Source organism: Chrysoperla carnea, chromosome 2 (genome assembly GCF_905475395.1).
Source record: "Chrysoperla carnea chromosome 2, inChrCarn1.1, whole genome shotgun sequence".
In the NCBI taxonomy this organism is placed as follows: Eukaryota; Metazoa; Arthropoda; class Insecta; order Neuroptera; family Chrysopidae; genus Chrysoperla; species Chrysoperla carnea.
Window position 1 is genome coordinate 60,233,782 of NC_058338.1, and position 27,927 is coordinate 60,261,708.

At 28.4% G+C, this 27,927-nt stretch overlaps 1 protein-coding gene across 3 annotated transcripts in view; it reads right to left on the reverse strand.

The window, feature by feature from the left end:
- Positions 1-27,927, reverse strand: part of LOC123294097 (homeobox protein homothorax) — a 530,011-nt gene that overhangs the window by 217,743 nt on the left and 284,341 nt on the right. For all 3 annotated transcript variants that reach the window (XM_044875178.1, XM_044875177.1, XM_044875179.1), the window contains exon 9: positions 12,872-12,979. In XM_044875178.1, the coding sequence (XP_044731113.1) occupies positions 12,872-12,979 (108 nt within the window). The remainder of the gene's footprint in view (positions 1-12,871; positions 12,980-27,927) is intronic.

A 27,927-nucleotide genomic window follows, 5' to 3' on the forward strand; every position in this document is an offset into this window, starting at 1 on the left:
TAAAGCCTATCCGAACAACAGACTTAAAGAAATTTTATGAATGAAAAATATTTTCAAATTTATTGAAAAAAATAAATGAACTAAATGAAAAATTTTCAACACATGCGTATTTGAAAAAATATTTAGAAAACAAAAACAACAAATTGTGATCACAAATGGAGTGAGAAATAAACACACACACACACATTAATTATATGATATAATTGTTAACATTAAATGTATTTAGTGTTTTGGTGTTGATAGTTGTCGCCACCTGTCTTCTGAACGTCAGGACGCTGTCAACGGCCAAAGATCATTGCAAGCACCTACTATTACCAGACGTCGAGAGAACATTATTAACCAAACTATGAGAGGTGACAAATATGTCAAGACATTAATACATACATACATGCATACATTGTAACGGTGTAAGTACATACGTTCAGTTACAATTTATATATTATCCATTTTCTTAATATATAGGGTGTTTATTTAAAACTTTAAAATACATACTAATATAATATACTTCAGTAAACAACAATTAATTCATCAATTCGAAAAATTTTTCCTCTTGAATATTAATTAATTCTTACACACAAATAGTTGCTTTGGTAGGTTTCACTTTTAATGTCGATAACATCTTTGTTTCCACAGTCATCAAAATTTCATAAGAAATAGACGATTTGATACGCGTTTGGAGTCATGTGCACAACAATAATTCTGTCTTTTTCGATTTTTACATTAATATAATCCCAGACCATCGTGCAACAAACCGTCATTTTCTGCTAAACAAGCCTAATATAATCCACATCTGATCCGCAATTATTGGTCTTATTAATCAAAATTAAAGAAAAATTTGTCTTTTTAATAGTACAACGAATTCATCAATTGTTCTATAAACTTCTATGGCTAGAATTAATTATATTCTCAACATAATAGTATCATACGAATGCGGTTGTTACGTGACACCCTATATATATATATATATATATATCGAAGGCAGAGTGACATTGACGACACCAGGTCACCTGCAGCAGAAGAGAGAAGCCGCACGATAGAAATGTGGCAACGTCGCTGGGAAGCCTCGGAAAACGGGAGATGGACATACCGTCTGATCCCAGACATCGCGATGTGGCTCAGCAGAAAACACGGAGAAGTGGACTTCTATGTCACGCAGTTGCTGACCGGACATGGCAACTACCGAGCCTACCTCAGCAGGTTCGGTTTGAACCTCGAACCATCATGTCCACGTTGCCCAAATGAAGATGAAACGGCGGAGCACATTTTCTTCTCGTGCCCCCGCTTCGCCGCAGAGAGAGCGGAACTGGATTCTATTCTCCAGTGCCATGGAACGCCAGAAAACCTCGTTGGCCTGATGGTTCGTTGCGAGGAAAACTGGAAGGCAGTGGCCGATGCAGCGGCCAAAATGATGAAGATCCTCCAGGGAGATCGACCAAGAAGACGCCCACAGCGACAACAGTGAAGTAGGCAGCAATAAGCCAGTCCTCCCCGGGCGAAGTAATGCCTGACGGCGGTTCCGCGCGGGGTACAAAGGAGTATCCTCAAGAGGTTAGGTTTTAGCGGGTATGTTCTAGACTTGACACACTAGTCCGAGCCCCGCACCGTGCCGGATGTCCCCTGAGAAGGAGACTTCCCGGTCAGTGCAGCCATGCATTTCCCCCTCTTCAAAAAAAAAAAAAAAAAAAAAAATATATATATATATATATGAAACTCTAGACAGAATAGGATTGCATAGTAAAAATTTGAACAGTTTGTGGAAAATGAATACGATCAGTGGCATAAAACGCCGTCATACCATTAGACCAATAAATAATTTGTTGTAGATAGGAAAACACACATTCCTTTATTTTGAAGATATGTATTTTTAGCATGATTTTCCTGTGCATCTCTCCTGAAATACTCCCGAAAAGATGATGCCGTAAATGATTATGCAGGCAATATGAAATGATCTAATGAGTTCATAATTTTTCGGAGGCTCTTGTTACTAATTTTTAAACTATAGTATATTTAATATTTTGGAATTAAGCTAAGCACTTTTTTTTTCGTAAATTTTTGTTAATACTATTTAAGAAAATATTGCTAGGAAAATTATCATCCAATTTAAGTTAAAAAATATTAATGTGATATTGTATGGTTAGTTAAACATATATTATTCATAGAAAATTAACATCAATTGCCGACGGCAGACAAATCAATTTATCAAATTATATCTACAGCTTATAGCATACATACATGTATTGATTTCAATCAAAATCATGTATATCTTGAAATTAATCTATAATAGAGAAATAATTCTCAACATGCAACAATTTCTGTAAAAAACTTGAGACTTATAGATTTTTGGTTGCAGGTTAAAAAATAAGCACCATTAGCAGAACTGCAAAATAATCTTGCATACAAATAAGTGGGTTTCAAGCCTGTTATGATTTGACTAGACATCTTTCTCTACTGCGGTTCTGTAAAATTATTCCTTTGACAAACGCATGATTTCAACTAGAAATGTTGTCAGCATGTAACCAACTACTCCTGAGACTGTTCTTCTAGGAATATATCCGGCCGATTTTTTAATCAATTTAGCATTTAATGAGAAATAATTAACCCAAATAAGTCTGTCTTAGAATAAATTAGTTGAATTGCATTTTCTTGATGAAGTTTATATACTTGTACTCTCTTAACCATGCAGAACCTTATAGAACACAGTTAAGTGTACACTTAACAAAATTTTTATTTCGTTCTTTTCCCAACTTTAAGGTCAATGACTCAAACCTTTAGTCACTATATTTTTGAATAATACAACCAATTTTAATCTTCTTTCAAAACAAAAAATTACTAAATATACTTTCTTTTTACGCACTCAACGTGTTTTTAGTTTTAAAAACAAAACGAAACCAAAATGAAAGATAAAAAAAAACTACACGTAAACTGAAATTTAATGTTTTGACATATTCGAAGTATTAAAATTGTAAACATATGTTTTACAGTTTTCAAATTAAAATATATATTTTTTTGATAATCTTAGGATATTACAGCTTCATGAATTATAAACATAAATACCGAAAAATAACAATAATTTTACAATAAAATGCGGTGAATATGATGACCCTTAACAATCTGCTCAATAAATTATTGCATTCCTTGTTAAATTTGCTTCTGAGAAATATTTCTATTTCAATTCGATCTAAACATATTATATAATTTTTAGTTTTGATTTCCAGGGTGAAAACAATAAGTTATTATATAGAAGGTTAAAAAACAATTAATATTACTTACATCATCAATTTTACTATTTTAATTGAAAAAAAAAAATATTTTTTCTGTTTTGTATTGATTATCCAAAAACTTGTACCTATATAGAAAGCTATATAGCTCTTATAATATGCTCTCATAGTATGTATGTGTATTATAACTTAGCTCCGTATATTACTAACGATAATAATAACGAAAGAGGGCGAGCCGTGATATATACACAGCAGGGCATCTAAGCTCTTCATTTCACAAAGCTGTCACTTGCAGACAAGATATCACAGTATGCTGCTTCTATACATGTATATACTACATATTTAAAGCTTGTGCAATGTATATACAAACATTCACCAGTAGCTGGTATGGTAGGTACTGTAGTAAAAGCACCTTCCCTATGCATAATATAAAGAATGATCGATGATGCTTATAAAAAAATTTATAAAACGAAAAGTTTAAACGGTATTAATAAACAAGTCCCATGCAGCAAAGTTATGCCAAGACTCTAATCTGGACCACATCATCGTTAGAATTCTTACAACCTCAGCTCTGGTATAAGCGATCCAATTTGAGCAGCATAACCATAATCGTTAAATCGTTATTTTTCGAAGTGATTGAAAATTACACAAGGCTATAAATGTACTTATAGATGGTTTCTAACAATTGATGTCAGTGGCATCCAGATTTGAGTTCCGATACCTACAAAAATATAACAATAACAGTATGATATTCTACGTTTGGTTAGGTTAAGTCGACTTTGGCTCGTTCATTTGCCAACCTAATGGTATAAAACTATGATTCACTGTGCCATCCTAATGCAAAAAAAACCTTAGGCTTAGCTTTTACCCTTTCTTCTTTTAGGAAACTATATCCCATTATGACAGAGCGTTAGATTCCAACACTGGATTAAAACTATGCTAATTTAAACAGAAAAAGGGAGATTTGTGACGATTAGGTTTTAATGTCTGCTAGAATTTACACCAGTGAATAGCTTCTGAACCACATCAAGAACTACTCCGAAAAGATACAGAAATACTGATAATGTACTGATGAGATAAATTTAAAAAGGACTGCACATTGTAATTACTGTGAATGATACGGAAGAGAGCATTTATGATGCCCTGCTCTATTTTGGGCAGAATTTTATAGAAGGCAATACAGCGTCTTTATTACAAGTAAAGAATAAGCAGAATATTATAGGCCGCATTCTCAAAAAAATAATAAGAATTCAATTGTTTTGAAATTGAGATTTGTTTCAGTAAGTAATTTAGACTAACTTGTATTTTAAACTCGTACATATAACGTGTCTATTATACACGTTCTGAAACGGCGCGTTGGCAATATAAATGTATTTGTTATTTATTTGTTTGTGTATACTTAAGCAAGAAACGGAGTACATTTACCCGACAATGTCTACCACGAGTTTACCACGTTTTCCTCCATACATGTGAAAGTGTATACCTAGAAATATTTTCAATATTATTATACAATTTATATATTCCTTTAACCTCGATTATAACAGATATTATTTCAAAGTTGTGTGGAAGTTTGAAAAGTTTATGACAAATCAAAACATAAAAGAAATATCATTATCATAAAAAGAGTATTTAATAAATATGCGGTTGTTCTAAGAAGTTGAATAATTATTTTATCGGTAAAATTGTTTATAAAAGAATTATCCAAATATTGGGAAAATTACTAATGACATCAAACAGTCAATGTCATCAGCAGGCTAAATTCTTAAGAAAGCCAGTATTAATCTACTTAATCACTAAATCATTTAAGCAGTGGACTTCTTATCCAAGTATCAAAAAAATTTTCGCGCGTTTGTAAATTTCTTTATTATCTCATATCTTCTAAACGGCTCGAAGGATTTCGACAGATAAGGAATCGTTATATTCATCTTAAAAACCTAAGTCTTCTTAGATAGGTGTTTGAAAAACAAAAACAAAATGGCAGATTTTTGCGAGAAATAGTAGTACATTAAATGAGTTAAATAAAACACTACTGAATTAGTTTCTTTCTTTTCAAATTTTATTTAACGCAGTCGGGTTTTTCATTTTTTTAATTATTTATTTTATTTATTACATAATTCATTTATACATTTAAACAGAATTGGCGTAAGTTACTATGGTTTATTTTTGTTTATAAATATCTATATTTAGTCAACGCCTGCTGATACCCACTCACTCGAAGCCTATTATCGTATTTCTATTTTAAGCCACCGATTGTCACATGGCAAAATTATTTTTACAATATACAAAGTTGGATCTGATATTAAACCGAGATTTTTAAATCAAACGTCGTACAATTGAAAACTGTGCTGATGCTGTATTATAGCACGGTTTACTTTCTTATATTTTTCATTTAATGGAAAGAGTCCAAATTTTCTTACAAACCAATCAAGTGTCCGATTGGTAATATTTGTTAATTTGATTTTTTAGATTTAAAAACGATATATTTGCAGGGTTTTTTTTTGTATATAATGCCGATGCTTGGCATGAGTTTTTAATGTCCATTGTTCTCATTAGTTTTATAAAACCAGAAAAAAAGAAACGATTGAATATTAGAAATTCCAGAAATAAAACTTACTCTTAAAAAAATATATAACTTAGGTTTAAAAATAACACATGAGTCATTTATATAAATACATACTTCTCATCCAACTGGATTAAATTTCAAATCATATATATACAGACATTATTTGTATAAATATGTGTATATAAATTAGAAGAAACTCGTTGAAAAGTCTACGAACCGAGAAATAAAACGTATAAAAATTTTCGAACCAAAAAATTAAGGGCCATAACAGATAGTTAATATTTACTCAAGGAAAATAAGAATTTGGTTGCTTTAAAATTAAAATGCAGCAAACAAATATTTTTTTGAAACAAGAAAATATGTTTGGTACCATGTACAGAAGGGAAAAATAAATTTCCCGGATAAAAAATATTAAAACAGATTATATAAATAAAGAAAGCATAGTAGGTTATTGGGCATCGGATGTACATTATCATTGCACCATTCAGACAAACTGGTCACTAAAAAAATGGTTTTTTTTTTCCTTCTATTTATGAAATATAATACAACTCATAAATAAATTTAAAATATTACGTATCCAACGATTTATTTTATTAAATTTTATATTTTTTTTTAAAGCAAATCTATTATTTAGACAATTAATATTATAGAAAGAAGTTGTTATTGGTGGATAAATATCGGATTGGTTGGATTATTTTTCATGTGTATTTATATTATTATATTTTTTTAATTTAAAAAACATCTTGGTTTTTTTTTTCAATTAACTTGTAAATCACGATTTAAATAAATTATATGGTATTTATTAAATGTATTGTTTATGAAATACGTTCACAAACAAATATTATAATTATTACTTTTTTAGCTCTTGATATAGAAAATAATTATGGGTCAATATAACTATTATTAAAAATGGTGGTGTTGTTTCGATTTTATAATCATTATCGTGTATTAAAATTGATCTATGAAACAGTGCAATTTAAAAAGAAAAATTGATTTGAAGATTGCAAAAGATTCCTGATATGGATTATCTAATAGAAAAATTTATTATATATTAGCTTTAAATCATCTTGGTTGCTAGCCTATAGATAACTGGCTGACTGATTTTTGTTTTTTTAATTAACAAAAACGGAAAAAAATTTAGAAAAATATCCTTTCAAAAATATCTCGTCTTTGGTTTTAACCAGTTTTGCAAGTTGAGCTCTAGTTCACCTATTAAGAGGGTAAATCTAAAACGAATCCATGTTTCATGTTCTTACTTTTTTTCAAAATGTATACCATGCTTTTAGAGTCTGAAAGAGTACTCGACAATTATTTTCGAACGGCTGAGAATTTGAGAAGTTGTTTCAAAGGTCGTGTCGAACAAATTTATAAAAAATTTTTATAATCTTATATTAATTTTTAATTAAAAAAATAGAAAATTAATGTGTACAAAATATACAAAGCTTTTTCCTGATACTCGAAAAAACGAGATATTCGCTATCGGCCCCCTTAAAAAAAAAGTTTTCAAGGAGTCCAACACCGAGCGCACTGCTTTGGTGGGAAAACAATTTTTGAATTGTTTTATTCAATTATGTATTTGAATATCTTCCTCGCTGAATATTCTTCAATTTGAAGATTGTCGAGAAATTGAAAATTTTCTGGGTTCTTCAAAAGAGAAATCAATATTGTATTTTTAGCCAAGCAAAGCCTGGCATCGACAACCGTTCTAAATCAAACACTAAACTGATTTTAAAAAAATATTAAAAATATGAAAAACAATCAAATATTAAATAAACGATATCGCATTACTTATATAAACTACACTTGTATGTGTGGGTCTAAAATAAAGTATGACCCCATAATATAAAAAGGTCACTGCTACACATATATACATGTATAAGGATTATTAAAAGGTATAAAAAGAAAAGCGGTCATCATCGGATGAATGTTTCTACAAAGCAAACCACTGCAGCTCTAATGATCACCATATACTTCGAACGATAAACGAACAATCTTTCTATTATTATAATTCTCGTTTCATTCTTCTGATTGGAGCATCCATCAACGTGTGTGAACACTCTAATTGGTTCCCATGGACCTCTAAGGTACTTACTAATAATAATAATAATCTTTTAATACCTTTAGATATAATATAGTTTTGGTTTATAACCTGAATAACAATTTTATATGTTCTATACCGACCGCGGCTTATGTTATATTTGAAATAAAAACCACATCTTCGTTTATCCTAGTTAGTATTCTATTTTTGTTTATTTATCCAAGATAGACTGCAATTTAGTCCGAAAAATGGGCCAGGAATCTGATTTGGCTGTCACTCGTATCAATTGATACAATACCTCTAGGATCACTCCAAAAAAAAACATTTATAGCCTATCTCGATTATTATCATTCATGAGCGTTTCCAAATATAACGATTTATAATTATTTTTTCTAAGTCTGGTTGCCGCTTATGTGAGCACAAAACTGCTAGTGCTTGAGAAATCCCATACAGGCTAATTATTTAACTTTAATTTAAAACCTATTTGATTCAAAATAATGTCTTTTCTTAATAGCCATTATGACACTAAAGTATGCAAGAATCTGGCCATTTATCATGGATGAAATTTATGCTAAAGAAGTTTTCACTTCAAAAATCACATATTTCTAAACTGTCTCAATGTTTTCTTACCCCCATATACACGCCCGTCTCCCACAGTAAAAAAAATTAGAATCCAAGCCCTCCTAAGAAATAATTTTAACAAAGAAAATTAAGTAAATTGTCAAAATAAAAGTCAATGGTTTTAAGAATGAATAAATCTTAATTGTGATACTCAAAAAAACAGCCATTACAATCCATAGATGCTTGCTTATTAACAGATAATTTACAAACAAATTATTTAGAAAAAAATTCTCTCACGAATAAACAATAAAAAAATTTTGTTTGAATAAATTTTTCAAACTTAAAAGATATAAAATATTTTAAATAATAATAACAATAATATAATAATAATTTGAATTAGTCATTTATTTATAATAAAATGACAAGTGATTGATCGTTGGATGTCATTTGACACAGCATCGAAACATTGATACTCTAACGTGATCATAGATGTTATAGATATACAAATAATTATATAGAGTGTTTATTTAATGATGAGTATACAATTATTTTTAGTACGCATTCTTTGGCGGAAGAATTCGCTATAAAGTGTAGAATAATGACCAAAAAAAGTTCAAGAATAAGATACGTTATAAGATTATAATGATAAGACATCATTGATGTGTTTCACAATACGTCGAACTTACACGATAGGTGAACCGAGTGATAATCGTGTGAGTCGATTTGTCGTTTATCGAGGTATTTGTTGTTCTGTATACCGTTTTTTGAGATAATATATCAAATTTAGAAGTACCGTACGTCGGGGTAGCGGAAATCCAAGTTTTACTGTTTTTACTTAAAAAAAAACACTGTTTCCAAAATGAGATAAAAAATTTAATAAAAAGCAAACCGCTAAAATTGATGAAACTTGGCCAATATACGATAAAAGATAATAATATTAGGGTTCGTTCACATTTAGTAAAATATCTATTAAATTAAAATTTGAACAATTTTTTAGTAAACATGATGTATCTATAATAAATTTATCAAACAATATTTCACAAAACGAAAACACAAACCGGCAAACTATTGAACTGTTTATTAAAACCATTTTTCTATAATGTTATTTTCAATCGAATAATATTTTACCATTAAATTTTTCAAAAAAAAAAAATTTTATACACCTATTGAATAATTTAGTATATTCATATGTATAATATCGTTGTGTGTCCAATGTGCAAAGTCTGATGCTTTTATCGTTTTAAAAGATTTAAGAAGTCAAAATAGAGAAAATTCAGATGAATAAATAGTATCTCAAATTAAGACACCCACGCACAAAGTTCGAGAAAAAATTGTACAAAATTGTGAAATAATTATTTTATAGAAAAGTTTCTCAAAGTAAAAGTGCTCAAAATAATGTATAAAACAATTATTTTATTGATAGTCGAATATAGTGACGAAATACACTTCAATGTCACAATATTAATGTCCTATAATAAGATTTTTATCTACAACTTCTGGGGTATATTGGTACGTTGGTTTCAAGGTTGATGGTCATCAGCTTTTTCTAGTTTGAGAAAATATCTTGTTATTGTTTTGTGAGATATTTCCTGTATTAAATATTTGATGTCTATTATGTGAAATTATATTTGATTAAAAACAAATCTAGCTATATTTCAACGAGGGTTTTGTGTCGCTTTACGTATCAATGAACTAAATAGAAGAATTGTGATTTGATAAAACGATAAAGAATGTATAACATTATTTCAAACAAATGTACGCTAATTGTTTATAAAATTAAAAAACAATAAATAATAACTTTAACACACAAAAAAAAATTCAAAACAGATATATCATCGATGGACAATACTGATAATTTAAATAATATATAAAGTCTAGGCTTTAAATGAAAAGAATATACAGGATGGCTAAAATAAATTTACACCTCAATTTTTCGAAAACAGAATGGAAAATTCAAAACCGGAAGACAAATATTTTCTCATTTTAGGGATACTGAAAATACACTTTTTAGTTTTATAATACGGAGACATTTACAAGGTTAAACTGATTAAGCGGTCTAAGATTTTCTTGGTGGAAAAGTTTTAACCTCTAATAACCTTTGTCTTGGTGGCAGCAATGGACACCAAGCCAAAACAATTTCAAACAAAAGATTGGTTTTTCCAAAGAATCAGAATCTTTAAAAAAATATTGGCTTCCTTTAATAAACAAAGTTGACATCATTTTGATTTTAGAAATGTCTACAAATAGAATTCTCGACTCGTTTTTTTATTTTTAATTTTCAAAAAATCTACCTGGATAATGATTCAAATTCTATGTAGGTATGTCAATATTCATGAAACTATTGTAAATGTAGTGTACATCATTAAACAAATCAAAAAATAAAAAATAAAATAATAATAATAATAAAAGACAATTTAGATGAGAAAAAAAATTATTACCGGAAAACAGGAAAAAATATCCCTCATTTTATGGAAAATGAATGAACTCTTTATAAAAATAACCAAATTAATAAATGATAATAAGTATATGTATTATCATTTTAAAATATTTTGTGTGAACTAGATTTTATGGTTATTAATAAATATGTAACGATATAAAAAATGGTGGAAGCGCCAAGAAATATGTGCATAAATAACAAAATAATATAAAAAATAATACATTTTTATTATTTTTTGAAAATCAATGTTTTAAACAATTATATTTAAAAAACCTTTTATTTGATTTCATATGAAAAATTTTTGTGATACCAATTAAAATGATGTAAATCACATTTTAAACTTGATTAAAGGGTATGTTAAAATTCTATATTAATATTTTTGAAAATTGTAGGTGAATATGAATGTCTGTTCCTCTGTCTATCTGCCATGCATATAATATGCGCTTATGATATATTTGTATGCGATAGACAAATAACAGATAGGAGAATATTTATGCGATTATATATATACACCTGGGGCACTAAATATATATATTTAATATATATAGAATAAAAAAAATCACTAAAAAAACATATATCACTGTATATAAAGTTAATAAATATAGTATCATTTTTAATGGTGAAAAATATGTTGTTTTTCTTAAATGTAAGGTTACGATCAACATATTTGGAGGTTATTATTGGTTAATTTAAAAATAAACTTAAAGGTTAATGAGTAAAAAATTGAGAATTTTGTCAAGGTGCTATGATCTTAGTAAGTCCCTACCTCAGGAGTCAGTGACCATTCCTCTTGATGGTCACAGGCTCCAATGCCATGACAAACACTGTCGCAAGTTTCGAAAAAGTTAACAATTTAACGTATTTAAATAAGGCTGATTTAATTAATGATACGTTGTTATCAGGTCAAGGACCAGGAAGTAATATTTGAGAATCATTTCAGAACAGCTGAAAATTTGCTGAACTATTGCCAGGGTTATGTCTAACATTTTTCCTCCGGGCAGTTTTTTCAGGATGTCCAAAAATTACCAATTGCACGACAAGCTAAATGTAGAAAAAATTCATTGATGAAAATACTCAAATTGTATAATATGAAAAACATCATTTTGATCGACCTTCACTTATGGTGAAAATATCTTTGCCCTATAAAGTATTCACGAATCTATGCCCGCTTTCTAAGAAATCTGTCTTAACGGATAGATTTGTGAAAATGGGCTAATTAGACTCTTTTACGAACACTTGTTCCAAAATTTTGTTTTAACGGTCAATATCTTGAAGCATTACAAACTTTGGACCAAAGTAAATATTACCCCATATATTTTAGATATTCTTAAGGCATAAAAAGGATATATTACGAATAAAAAACGAATTAGAATTGATAAAATAGCTTCAAAATGCACTTTGATTGTTGTACAGAGAACAACTAATAATGTACTTCCATCACATCGCAGACTTGAAGTGAATATAGTAACACTATAGTGATAAGTTGTGTGTTTTATATCATACAGTATAAAATTGTTGATAAATATAATATACAGCGCATGTTAAACATTCAAAGTACGCATGCGTGCATGTCAATTACCATGGCCGCGAGGCGGGAATGCATTCGTTGTCATAGCAACCATAATATATATCTAATTCACTTTAACGCATATATATATGATAAATAGTATAATGGCCTTTCTTTTTATTTATACACCGCGCGCTCCGTATAACATATATACCAAACGATCTCCCCCCACTACTATCACATATTTTTAACACTAACACATAGACCGTACACACAGAGTTTATGACGACAATGATTCTCTCTGAACACACAACTGCAAGCGTACTCTATAGTACTAGAGTGAGATATAAATTATGCAGTTGGTATGCCATCCTTTCTATATAATAAGAAATGTAATAAAAGATAAAATATATACCATTTTATATTGATTGGAAAAAGATGTAAAATTAATTAATAAAATTCATTTTTTTGTTTGTGTGTGCTATACTGCTATGGTCATTTTTTTATTATTAGTGTGTAGATATGAAGAGTATAAAAAAAAACTTACCAGGACTGCCTAGGAAGACGGAGGAATAAAGGACACCCCTTCGTGCTGCGTCACTTGCCGCTCGCGCATCAGGTGGAGTAGACCATTCTCGTCTCGGACACCATTTACCTAGAAAAATTTAGAAAGAACAAATTATTATTGTACGAAAATTTTTTGGTATTGTATGTTTGAAATATTATTAATGAAGATGGCAGTTGTGTTGTGTGTGTGTATATAGGCAATTAAGCGTCTCGCGCGCGCGACAAATACACACAGCTGCTGTCACCATTATAATCAACATAACCAATTGAGATATATCGTTTTAAAATGGTTATGCATATGTTTTGTCATTAAGCTCTATATGCTATATGTTATTTTGTATGTCTGCCACACAAATTACTGAGTATTATTTATTATTTTAATTTTTGTTAATTAAAAAGGAAATGTTTTGATTTTATTTTTATATCATTTTACTACTCTTCCACACATAATTTTAAATAAATCATATAATTACTGTAATTTTTATTATGTACTTAATTTTTCTTTTAAATATCAATTTTAACTGAAATGATTTCTTTAAAAGATTCAATCGATATTTAGTACCTTGTTACTATTTCACTAGATTTCTAAGAAGTTTATTAAGAATAAGGCTGTAGAAATTTAGAGGTCCTATGGAATCTATAACCTTCGAAAACTATACCATGACTTTCTGATTAAGAAACTATTTTCAGTAATAAAAAAAGGACCGTGAAATATAAGATAGAAAAATGGATTTCTGTGAAATTCTTACTAGCCCTTCTTAAAATGTTCCTTGAATCATTCTGATAAAAAGCTTTCACGACCACGAAAATTTATTACTAGTAGTTTTCGAGAGCTACGAGCTTTCAAAGCTACACAAACATTATAGTTATATAGCCCGTAGCTCGAAAATTATCGGTTCGAAAATTTTGTGCTGTGAGAAGTTTTGATCAGAACGACCCAAAGAACATTTTGTGGTCGGTTTGAAAAGTTTCAAAGAACACCATTTTCCTATCTAGTCATTTTGGTCATAAATAAAATAAAAGCCCGTAGCTCGAAAATGACTCATTAAAAAGTCTTGCAGCCAAGTTTTTGATCAGTACCTACGAATTGAAAAACATTTTGGGACTGGTTTGACAAAGTTTCAAAGAAAGCCATTTTCCTAGTCATTTACTTAAACTATAATATATTCGTAGCTTTGACAGCCTGTAGCTCGAAAACTACTCGTCAAAAATTTTTGTGGCCGTGAGAGCTTTTGATCAGACAGAAAGCCCTTTTCTTACCTCTTATTGCAGGGTTTTGCTTACTGTACTGACTTCGGAATTAAGTTTGTTTACGAAGATTGGAACTTTAAAAAAGGTGTAGAAAGAGGCTGAATTTCTAAGCCAAACTATTCATATAATTTTTCATTGTAATGTTTTTATAGTCAAAATTTCATATAAAAAAGACAACTTCCCTTAACCTTAAATTTTTGTTTTTTCTCCCATATTATACACATCTTACCTATAAATAACTTGCATTTATAACACTGTGTAATAAGAGGTACCTTACATCACAAAATTACATCCATAAACAATGATTTTTACCACACTAAACAAAGTCATTTTACATTATAATAATACGATAATATAAAAAAAACAACACCCAATTCATTTACTTTAGAAGAAAAACGACACTACGAACGATCATCATCCTATATGGGGGTATAAAAAAACAATATGTCTAGTCACACGTTAGCGTGATAGTATTTACTAAATTATGTTTGTTTAAAAAAAAAGGAACTGTTATCACCGGTTTTAAACTTAAATTAATAATATTCATTTTTGATCCCCGAACTAAAAAAAGTGGTGTTATAAGTTTGACCGCAATATGTGTGTGTCTGTGTGTGTATGTGTCTGTCTGTGGCATCGTAGAGTCTAAACGGATGAACCGATTTTATTTTTTTTTTCCATTTGAAAAGTCATAACGTTCAGTGTTCCTAGCTATGTTTTAAAAGCTAGTTTAGGCTTCCGTATCCGAAAAATTTGTGGGAGGTTTCTAAACTTTGTAAATTTTACTTGTTTATAATTTTCCCTCTTTAAGATACGGAAAATAAGACTTAACTTAGGAGTAAGTTTTCCTAGACTTTTTGTATTTAGGCTAGTGTAATTCGTTATACCAGCTTTACTTCAAATTTGGTCCAAAAGTTCTACAGCTTTAATAAGCTATAGGAAATACTTAAGTGATTTATTTCATCGAAGTGTGGATCAGTTCTTTCCAAATGATTTTCCCCCTTGACAGAATGGCTTCAGACAAAATGACAAAATCTTCAGAAATCTTTTTACGAAATTGATATGTACATATGCTCTTTAAGGTTACACTGGTCAGTAAGCATACAAGCAAATAACCTCAGATGGCCTAAGTGTGTCCTTCGTGGACAGCCAATATAACCTACCCTAATCTGGGTAACTATTAAACAAAATTCGAATTCTAAAGTATAAAAATCCGGTTTTAATATAGCAATTTGATTTAATTCACTAGATTCCAAGATAATTTCATTCTGAACCCAATTTGTTCTTCTTGGCAAGAAAAAGAAGAATTGCTGACGAAATGACGCGATACATAAATCCAGAAATTGAAAAAATATCGAGATAGGACTCATACTCGACAATTTTGGTCTTATCACATTAACGTGTGAATTGACAAAAAATGAAAAATAAAAAACTTGTGAGTTTAAGTTTCATCATATAGTATGAGATCTCATAATGATTTGAAATTGGGGTGATGATAATAACAATGATGATCTTACTACATATAAAGAGATGACTTCGAAAAAAAAAACGCATTATCGTTTCATCACCTTTTTACACCCATGATACTCATGATAATAATAATATCATTTTATATGGTGAGAAATGCATATTGCATTATTATAATAATATATACATATATACAAGTAGGTACCTAACAACAGTTGTAGGTAGATAGGTAGGTATATAATAATACTAGCAACAGCGACCTAGTCTTCTAGAGTTGGTACCTTATTTTATAATATTTGCTAGATTATAATAATAATATGCTTTTTTATTATTAAACAAAACAAGGATAGCAAATGTTCAAGTATCATGTTGATCATCCTATAATTTTTGCATAATTCTTCTGTCTTTGTTTCATTTTTTTTTTTTTATGAGTTTTTCATATGTGGAAATTGAGCCAAAATACATCATGTGCATTACTTCCATTATCTAACATTCGTGAGTGTGATTGAGAAATAATTTTGCCATATGATAAACGGTGCCTTAAAACATGACAGGCGTCTATATAACAGGTGCCAACAGACGTCAAATATATATAGAAACTTAACTTAAAATACTGGAATAAACTATCTTTTAAAAAATAGCCCACTATTTTATTGGTCTAGTCGTTCCATGTTCCACTATTTTTAACACGCTTTTATTAGCTGCATACGTATGTTAGTATGTTAATATGTAACGGAAACTTGAACTTGATTTTGACCCCCTTTAATACGGTTTTTTGATTATCCTGGTCAGGATTTTCAGGAATAACTATTTTCATATTCGAAAATATATACATTTATATGCGCTCCCACCATATTTATACTGAATTTGTATAATAAATAATGGTGATAAAAAAACTAAAATACAAAAAGTAAATTATATTTAAAAAAAGAAACTAAAAAACATGCTTTTAAAACTATCTGAACTAAAAGGTAGAAAATAATTTCTTTAAATTCAAAAAAAATCATATTATCGTAAGAGATTGTGAGATATTTTATAATGACTTTACTTTTACCAATATCTGTAATGAAATATAAACAATAATAGAAATTAAGAAAAAATTATTTTCTATCTTTTAGTTCAGATAGTTACAAAAACATTTTTTTTACTCTTTTTAAACTATTATTTTAAACAAATTGAACCCTTCGTTTATGACTATCATATTTAGTAATTGACGTCAGTAGTGATTTTCCCAATAAATGTCCTCACTTTAACAAATCTCTTCGAAGTATAGTATATTTATTTGTGCTATGAATTTTTCGTTTTTTATCCTTGAAGAATTGATAGATGGTTTTAGTACCTAAAAAGAACCTTGGCAACTTGCAACTTTCCTCCATTTGTCACCAAGTTACATTGTCTACAATTGTTCGTTAACAATTAAAATACAATCGCCATAAAATACGAAACAAATTTTCATTAAGATTCCATCAACAACAAGAAATTATGTTGTTATAATGGAAGTGAAGAGACTATTCCCAAAAAAATAAATTTTATTTTTATATTGTTATATAAAATGTACATATATGCATATCTACCATACAGGAAGACTCAAAACTACTGACAATATTGCTTGTAAAAATTACTGTTTATTATTGATTCCTTGAAAAGTAGTATAAATGTGTATCGGGATATTTAATCGAGACTTTTATTCTCAGTACAATACTTTCGAAATACTCTGTAAGGTATATGTATAATCGATGTTGGATGAAAACTAAAAATAGAAAAGAAAAAAAAACACGAAAATATGAAAATAGAAATTATGTAATCTAAAGTTGTTATATGTACATTTTTATAGAACGTTATTATGATTATGATTATTGTTATCTTTGATATTATTTTTAAACATATCTACCATCTCTTCTAGGTAATGTAGATACCTACTGTAGTGTATTTATATATAAAACAAGTGAAAACAAACAATTGACTGAGTCAATGGTTGAAACGCCGTGCAAAGTGTTAAAGCCACGTACAAGTTTTCAACTCACTATCTCTTACAAGTCTCAACTCGCTTTCTATTATAGTTTTGGAAGTAATGGACACCAAAGTTTTATCCTTTGCGAAAAACAATGATATTTGCGAAACAAATGTTTCAAACAAAAGTTTTTTTATAAACAACTGAACTATGTTGGTTATTTACGAACTCAAACTCAATTGTTATTGCCTTAGCACGTTATTTAATTTCAGTTCGACATTTTAGCTTTTGAATTATCGTGTTCACGGACAGAAAAACGAAATTGGACTCATTAAGTTATTTTATGAACACCCATGCCAAAATCAAATATTTTCTTTAGGGCTCTACGTCTTTCTTTTCTAGTACAATTTGAGACGATTGAATTCAAATTGAATGTATTTTATTTCGGCTAACTGTACATTCAGAATATAATTTCAAAAGCTAACAGACCAACCGACACTGCTAGTTATAATTTTTATACCATGTATATATGAAATATACATAGTATTATAAGTTTAGTCCCAAGTTTGTAACGCCTAAAAATATTGATGCTACAAAAAAAAAATTGGTATAGGTGTTCATAAAATCACCTAATTAATCCATTTCCGGCTGTCCGTCCGTCCGTCCGGCCGTCCGTCCGTCCGTCCGTCCGTCTGTGGTCACGATTACTCAAAAACGAAAAGAAATATCAAGCTGAAATTTTTACAGCGTGCTTAGGACGTAAAAAGTGAGGTCAAGTTCGTAAATGAGCAACATGGGTCAATTGGGTCATGGGTCCGTAGTACCCATCTTGTAAACCGTTAGAGATAGAATAAAAGTTTAAATGTAAAAAATGTTCCTTACAAAAAAATAAACAACTTTTGTTTAAAACATTTTTTTGTAAACATCACTGTTTACCCACGAGGGCGTTAATTAGGTACAAATTTTAGAGTATGTATGTATAGTATGTAATATAGGAATATCAAAGTGAATATCTTTTGTTATTAACATGACGTCAAAAAAAACAAACGATTGCGCATCAACACTTGCGCATTATATGAGAATATTAGTTAAATATGTCAGATATGTATGTATGTGAAATGTGACAGTTATCAACACTGCCTATACATGGTATTTCAACAATTAACTCAGTCAATTGTTTGTTTTCACTTGTTTTTTATAAATTCAAAAGAGATGGAAGTATGTATAATGTATATAAAATTGATGTATATTATATACATTTTTTTAATATTATTTTTGTGTTATGTTGGTATTACGGACGAACGGTCCTGTTTATAATACACACAGTGAGGCATAAGTAGATATATAGTTGTTATGCTATTTGATTCAATATTATAAACCAATCGATTGTACATAAGAATTTAAAAAGTAATGAACGTCTTAAAGCAATGACAAGGATATGTAAATTTATTGCATAGGTTTATAACATTGAGTCAAATACCATTACAACTATATATTTACTTATGCCACAGTCTGTATACGTATATAATATATTGTACATAGTGTCTTTTTTTTCTGTTTTTGATAATTACATTCATATTATATAAAATTGGAGTTTGGATATAGTATTTCATTTTTATTTTGCATTAACAAAAAAAAAAAAAAAAAAACCAAACAATATGGTGTATTTTGTATGTGTTAATATTTTTATGATACTCTATTATTTATATTTTTTTATAAGGTTATTAAATTATAATTTTTTTTTAAATAATACATGGTTTTAAACTTTAAAAGTACATGAATTTGTTTAATTTCTCTTCAAAAACCGTATTTACATGTCCCCATTAAGTTTAGAATAAGCAATTTGACTTGGATATATAAAAAATAAAACTTATATTTAGTTATTATATTTTTTAATGGACAAGCTGCTATTGTACTAAAAAGTAGAAAATAATTTTATCTATGATTCACTCATACCCGACTATTTGAAAAAGCGTGAAGATTTCAATTTATCGCTCACGTAGGTGCTCATCTACTACACACATGCCTAATTATTTTTCGATTTATTCTTGATATTAAGCGCCTCAAGCTTTATCAAATAGTTAGGTATGAGTGACTCATAGATAACATTATTTTCTACTTTTTAGTACAATAATTAGTACTTGTGCCTTAAAAAGTATTTTTTTTAAATTAAAGACTAAAAAAATATATATCTATATAAAATATGGTGGAAGCGATGGGAAAATCAGGACGCCACAACCTTACCATGCATTGTCATTCAAACTTAATGTGCATACAAAGTTTCAGCTCAATCGAAAACTGGGAAGTGAATCAAATTTGACTTGCCAGATTTGATTACAGACAGACAACGGGACAACGGTGAAATTAAATAAAAGCTTGTAATAGAAGATAATTTTGGGGGTCTGTTAACCTCCACCAGGCTTAAAATGTTGTAAATTTTCACCAGACATAAAAAGGAATAAATTTAATGATTTTCTTTTTATAAATGAATGGCAGTGTTGTAAAATAAACAAATGAATTGTTTGATAACTTTACTGTGCATCTATTATTCTCGATGTAACATTGAACGAACGTAATACAAATAATAATATTAATAACATATTGCTTATTTATTTAATAATAGAATATGTTATTTATTATTATATAAACAATTATAACATTTGTATATAAATAATCGATCAATAAATATGATTATTTATTAAGATCAATAATAATTTACATATTAGATTTTCAACAAAAACATTTATGTAAAAGTAAATATTCAAACATTCAAATTATTCCATGAAACATTCGGAATACTTCGTTGAAATTATTTGAATAAAAAAATTTTGTTTCGTATGTCAGTAAATTGCATTCCGTATGCACTGTTTATGAAGATTTCGAACGTTTTAAATAAATACATTGGGGGGGGGGGGCATAAGAACAAGTTTGAAGTTTGCCGATAGTGTCGGTATAGTACAGGCAGTGGTTTTATGTTCATTTTCGAGTACCCTAGTATCCTGATATCCACCGATGAGAAATCCCTTATTATTTTGGATGCATTTTTTAACAATTTAGAGGTAGTACCTGGTCTATTGAAGAAATTTTTGAACATCATATCCATGATCAGCAAAAGCCCGAGTTAAAAATTTAGCCAATTTCGATAAAAATTTATCACGAACTAATTTTTTTTTCATAAGATGCATTTACAAAAATGATAATGCAAAAAAAAAAAATTTCATGGATTGTATAGAATCAAAATGGGTTATAAATGACTTCCTGAATCATAACAGAAAACCCCATCTTGATCTGTTTTGTCCGAGAAAAAAAAATCGATCTCAAAGCAGTTTTATCGTCGATCTCAAAGCAATTCTAGTGTTCTATCGTCTCGTCTTTATATTCATGTGAACAACGTTGTAATTAGAACATCAAAGGTATATCTTCAATCTACACTTTGGTGGAATAACTCCATTTACTGTGTTAGACCAGTCAGTAAATTTTCCTGTAGCTCTGAAAAGACTGCAGCCCCACCTTTGAGAGTCCCTTTATAGCCAACGCACAACCTGATTTAAAAAAAAACAGCTATGGACAATAATTCACGACAGAATTTCAGTTTTGAACTTCCCAGTATAGGACAGGTCTTATGTTTTCGAAATTCTTTTTAAAGTCAATGCACAAAGCTACCGTTACAATAATATCGCTTTTCGAAATTACAGCTATATATACTACACACGTTTAAGAACATCTTAGTCTAAGAGTGCGAATGAAAACTAATATAAACATATTTAAATGCAAAATCGATATTTATAAGTTAATATTTTAAATTGAACATTAAATAATATAGTCAAATAGGCCAGGCCGTCAGGCACAGTAGTAGTAATACACTAACCTAAAAATGTTCAAAAAAATAAATATATATATAACATATTATATATAAAAAAAAGCAACAGCACAAAATTTAGTATCAACAATAAATGTCAATATGGAATGTAGTTAAACCAATCGCAAAAGTATTAATAAATATTCATTTTATATAAAACGTTAACTGGCTAAAAACATCGATCATTCATTTCAATTCGAGTGAGTGCATGAATGTGTGTATGTGTGTATGCGTGTATGTGTGTGTGTGTGTGTGTGGGTCGCGTAGTACGTTTTGTTATTGTATACACATATCGCTTTTGCTTAGATATTATAGATATATAATTTATATCAATAATGACATTCATAGATGTGAATACCAAACGGAGAACACTAAACAAATTTTAATAAAAAAAAATTTTTTTAAGGGACAAGCTTTTATTGTACTAAAAATTAGAAAATAATTTTATCCAAAGTGCCTATGCATCAACTCCACATGCCTAATTATTTTTAGACTCATTCTTGATATTTAGCGCCTCAAGTTTTTACAGATAGTCGGGTATGAGTGACTCATAATTAACATTATTTTCTACTTTTTAGTACAGTAAAAACTTGTGCCTTAAAAAGTGTTTTTTGTTAAAATTTATAATATAAGACTCAAAAAAAATATATATTTCAAATGTGGTGGAAGCGATGGGAAAATCGGGACGCCACAACTTTACCATGCATTGTCATCTAAACTAAATGTGCATGCTAAATTTCAACTCAATCGAAAACCAGGAAGTGGATCCAATTTGACTTGCAAGATTTGATTGCAGACAGACAAAGGGGCAAGAGAAACTAAATAAAAGCTTGTAAAAATGAAATTAACCATACGAAATATAATTTATACGTTATGACGATATTTGGTAGAACTAATTGAATGAATATGACAAAATGTGAATTAAAAATTACTTTGAATAATGTTATCCGTTTTACTTTTTCATAACAAACTAGCAATACCCCCCGTGCATTCTTTATAAATTGTAGCGTATGTGTTATTCTGATTTATGATATATATTATTGTAAAGTTTCATTAAAATTCATTCAGTAGTTTTCGAAATTGTCCCGCGAAACCTGCGGATAACTGCTAGATTTTAAAATATTTTGATCTTCCTAAAATAAAATGTAAACAAATAAAAAGTACTATCAATTTCGATGCAAATCACCCGAAATAAGTTTGCTTCTAATCCTTTTTCACCCCGTTAGGCGATGAGTTTCAACAAAATACAAAAAACGTGTCTTTTAAAGTTTATACAAAATTGGTAGCAGATTGGACCAAGGAATCACGATGTGCCATACAAAATTTTTTACCCCCTTAGTGTTGGAACTTAGGAAAATCCTTATCGGATGCCTAAGTCATACAAAGGAACACACCGTACAAGAAAACCTGCTTATGCAACCGAATCTTTCCTAAACTTATTTTATCGATTATCGTTTGAAAAAAATTCCCGAAATCTTTTTTCGATATAAAACGTTTTTCTCAAATAATTTTTCTTATAATTATACATCTATGAGTATATATAGTGAATATAAAAAAATTACAGACAGTAATACCAATTTATAATTGAATCATATATTTTTATTACCCAATATATAAATATATACATGTAGTATATAATATATATTATATACCAATGTGTTTGTTTATATTTACGACGGTAAATATTTATAATTTAATAAAATAAGTTCGTATTATAGAGTTTAGTGACGTCATTTTACAGGTTGTTTTATTTGAACAATCAACTTTGACAGAAAAAATTTGAAACAATTTTACGAAACCATCAATCGCTATTGTGAAGGATCACGCACATTTTATATGGAAAAGTCGTCCGAAACAAATTGGCTGAGAATTTAGTAGGTTTTGTTAGACTGAGTCTTGTTTAAAGTAACAAAATAAACATATTATCAGATATTTTAATCTAACATTTGGAAATTGTTGTCAAATATATCGTGTAAGTATTTGACAGAGACAATATATAGATTTCTGCTTGATTGTGTAGCTGTCTATGTAGTTAGAAAAAATGCATCACAAGCTACAAATACCTTGGATCGAATTTCTACTTAGTTTTAAAATGAAGCTTTAATGGTTTAACAAAATAGTTGTTCGCCATTTCATGGACTCTTATATTTTCAGCCGAAGCCATTTTTCAGTGAACACTTTGTATAAAATAATTGAAAGTATAAATGAATTTTTTTTTTCATATATAACTTACTTGATTGTTGTCCTTCATTTATAAAGCAATATTATTTTATTGTTGTAACCATAGATATATGATTATTGTTATTTATTCTACAAGACAAATGTTAATATATTTTTGTAACAACTATATAAACGTTTATAGGCACTCAAATAAACAATCATAATTATATTTTAAGGACTCCGTAACAATCAATTTTTACTCTACTCACTTATGTTTCATTAAATACCCAAATTTTCGTACAAGAAAATTGATTTAGGCAAAAATTTTAATTATTATAGGAGTATAAGAATTTTTAGTTAATTCTTATTTGTAAAATAATTAAAACTATATTCATACTGTGCACATGTTTTGAAGTTAAAACTTATACCCATGTACGTTTTGGTAGCAATACATAACCTCATACATACGGAACATTTCACTCTTGATCGTTTTTTGATATATTCAATCAGTTGTTAAATATTTATACAGTATATGATTTATATAAGATTGTTTTTATAATAATCTCAATCAATCTATGAAATATTTTTTTTATTGATTTAATTTATGTTATAAAAATTTTATTCTGTTTCCCAATCAACTATGATCGTTAGCAATTTTTACGTAATATGTTCTTGTGAAAACGTAAGCATTTTCTAATGAAATTTTCAAGTGTTGAAATATAACCTTATTGTTTAATTATACCCTTGTTTCGGAGGCTATGATTGTGAAAAGAAAAAGGTCTCATAATTGAATCTAAATCAAAAGAAATAATACTGTCAACAAGGCCATGAAATAGTCTAGATAGAAAAAGGAATTTAAATCCTTGATATTTATTATCCCCGGGCACAAAGACTTTTTGAAAGAACGAAAAACATAAAGTCATCTACCATTGTCGTTTACTGAGTATGGAAATATAAAATTATGGATTATTCGACCGTAAAAAATGACACTCATGGTAAATGAAATATATATCTGCTGGAACAAAGAGTGTTACCATTACTTTCATGGTTATATCGAAAGGAAATGCCTATTATTGTTGGAACTGTTAGATCTGCCAATAATTTTAGTATTTCGATTACTATCACTATCTTTTTGGATGAAATGAAAGACCAAAATGTGACAAAATGTATCAACAGTTCCACAATTAATTCAAAATCAAATTCTAATTTCCAAAAACCAATAAATAAATAACAAATTTTGAAAATTTTATATTTCGTCTCAGTGAATATATCATAATCTCTTTATAAATAATAATATTTAATACAAAAATATTAATCGTTGAGCTTTGTCCATAACAAGATGTTAGTTAATATTTAATAAAAAAAATTATTAAATATAATAATAAATTTTAGTGTATGCAGTTAAACATAATAAAAGAAGTATTAACATGATAATGTTTTAAAAATTCATATCACAGAATTATGATTAACATATACAGAAAATTATAAATTTAAAATACTATAACTTTTATTGTAAATATGCCTATTATTTATTTATAAGGCTATAAAAAGTAACGCATATTAGTTGTGTGCTGCCTCTTTTTGTGTACCTTATCTCTATCATTTAATATTTTTCATAACGGATCATATATAGCATAAAATTAAAATTATTTTAAGTTATTTTTGATATTAAAAAAAAAGATACTGAGAACAGGATAGCTTATGTTTCTGGCCATCTTAATACAATATAATACATTTAAGAATTATTGATGTCTCTTTGGCATCAAACCTGCTCAAACGCTTGTGAAAAACACATCGTTAGTTTTACACGCGAATTATTATCTCTATATATTATAAATGCGAAAGTAAGCATGTTTATAGTGTCTTTGGCAGCATTATTATTTAAATTTATAAAAATTTACTTAAACTGAATTGATAGAATAATGAATTTTTGATGATTGATTGAATTTTAATAAAACTCTAATATAGAAAAAATTTTACTTAATTTTCGATAATCTAGAAATTTTAAAATATTTGCAACAAATTATTTAAAAATTAAAAAGTTATTGGTTTTCTTCGTTGTGGAAACTAGTAACAAATATGTAAACAAATATTTTTATTCGACTAGTTTCACTGAGTTGACATTTTATACACAGTTATTTTAACTTGCAACAGTAAAAATACTCTTCTTGAAGTAATAAAGCCTTCAATTGTAATGTCTAGTTTAAAAGTATTCAACTAAACTTCGACTTGTTCAACTAGAAATTGCCGTTCTGGAACGATTGACAACGCATTTAATTATTTTAACATGTACTATTTATGTTATGTTTCAAAAATGATTTTTGTATTCTGCTATTCATAATGTAGGTATGTGTAAGTCCCACATGAACTGTTATGGTTGAAGAAATGTCTTGAAAATTAACTACAATTTATGATGTTTCAATATTCATGAACAATCGAAAATGACTTCGATAAAGAAATGATTGATATTTATTTTTAGTTTTAATCATCACATTCAAAACCTAATAAGATGTCTCAACAGCATATGATTTATTTTTATCTGATATTTATCATAATCTTTAAAAATTAAGATTAAGGATGTTCCAGCATGGTATTTGCAGTTTCTATGTTAAAGCAATGGTACAATTTTTTTTTCGACAGAATTTAACGAAAAATTAAATTTAAGAATTTAATAATGCTTACTATTAATTCCCAAAGTTTCAGAAATTTTGACCGTTTAAAATGGGAAATAATTATGCCAACGTCCCAATTTCGATCAATTTACGTCAAAATTAATATCTCGAAAGTGAAAATTAATTTCTAAATTTTTTTTTTAGAATTGTATTGTATAAACATTTTTTTCTACTTTTTCTTCAATATATAATAATATCATAAAAAATAGTTGGAGAGACCGGACATTTTACATGCTTTAAATGGGACATGACCCTCAAAATCGCGAACTTTGTCTTTAAATATCTCGCGATCTAAACGGTCAAAAATTATGAAATTTTAGGAATTCATAAATAAAGCTATTATAAACCCGAGAAAAAAAATTCGGCCAAATCTGTCGAAAAGTGATTTCATGCTGGTACTACCTTAATGCTGCTTAAACTCTTTTAATTTTTCGGCTTCTAAAATATTTTTTATTATAATCATTATAATATTCAAAATTTGAATGCTTTATACTCCTTAATAGGGAATATTCATGTATTTTTTTTATATTTTTAATTCATTGTTTACACCGTTATAACAAAGTAAAAAATATAAATACTGCTCAAAAATGCTGTATGTACGTATAGGAAAATATTTAAAATACATTATAATTTTGAGATATTTAAACGCAGTTTTTTGGCGCTCTCGGTTGATGACGTATAAGTACGTGGTCTATCAATTGGTGACAGTTCAGTGTATAATTTACACTTTAAAAAAATGAATTTACAACACAGAGTGTACACTCGTTATTAAGTTTTCTAATAAAAAGCCGTAGAATAGTATAATTTAATGAAATACCATATAAAACGTAAGTAATTAATATCATACGGTATGTTAACAAATTTGACAAGCCCGTACTATGATGTCACGTCTTTATAAAAATTTGAATTTCCGTTTTAGAAATTTTTAAATGCCCTCACTGGATTTGTACTTTTATTAATTAATTTTAAGTAATTAAAAAGATATTAATTACTTAAATAATGGTTTAGTTGAAATGTCCGGTCATTAAAGCTACGGAAGAAAAATATTTGAACCAAATTTAAATTTCATAAATATTCCCTATTGACAATTCTCCATAAAAACATCGCACCGCTTGACAAGTAAGAAACTATTGGCTCGGTATCAAATTCCTAAAAAAATATAATTTTGTTAAATGTTATTTTTTTAACGGATTCCAAATTTGATTCATATTTTATATAGGAAAAACTTACGACATACTTGTCTCCAAATCTGACAAATATGCATAGCTGTTCCCATGTAGCCATATTAAAAAAAAAAAAAAAAACTAATTGAATATACATAGTGTATATTCAACGTTAAGTACAAATTCATTATTATTCCAAGTATAAATAAAAATACATACGGTATGCCTATAAAAGGCCTTCTATATTTAATAATACACGATTGGTACAAAAATACAAAATTGTATAATCTGACATATGATGAAAAGACGACTTGTGGATCACAGAAAAAGATGAGGTGAAACGCGCGCGGCATTACGTAGTATAGTATAATAGACAGTTGTACCTTGGATCAACCTCGAATCTTAATTACTTGGTTTTTACTTGACTTTTTTTAAAAGAAAAAATGAAAAAAGTGCCTCCTAATTACAGTATTATTCTATACATTATATATTTCTTTGAGAGTATAAATATTAAAT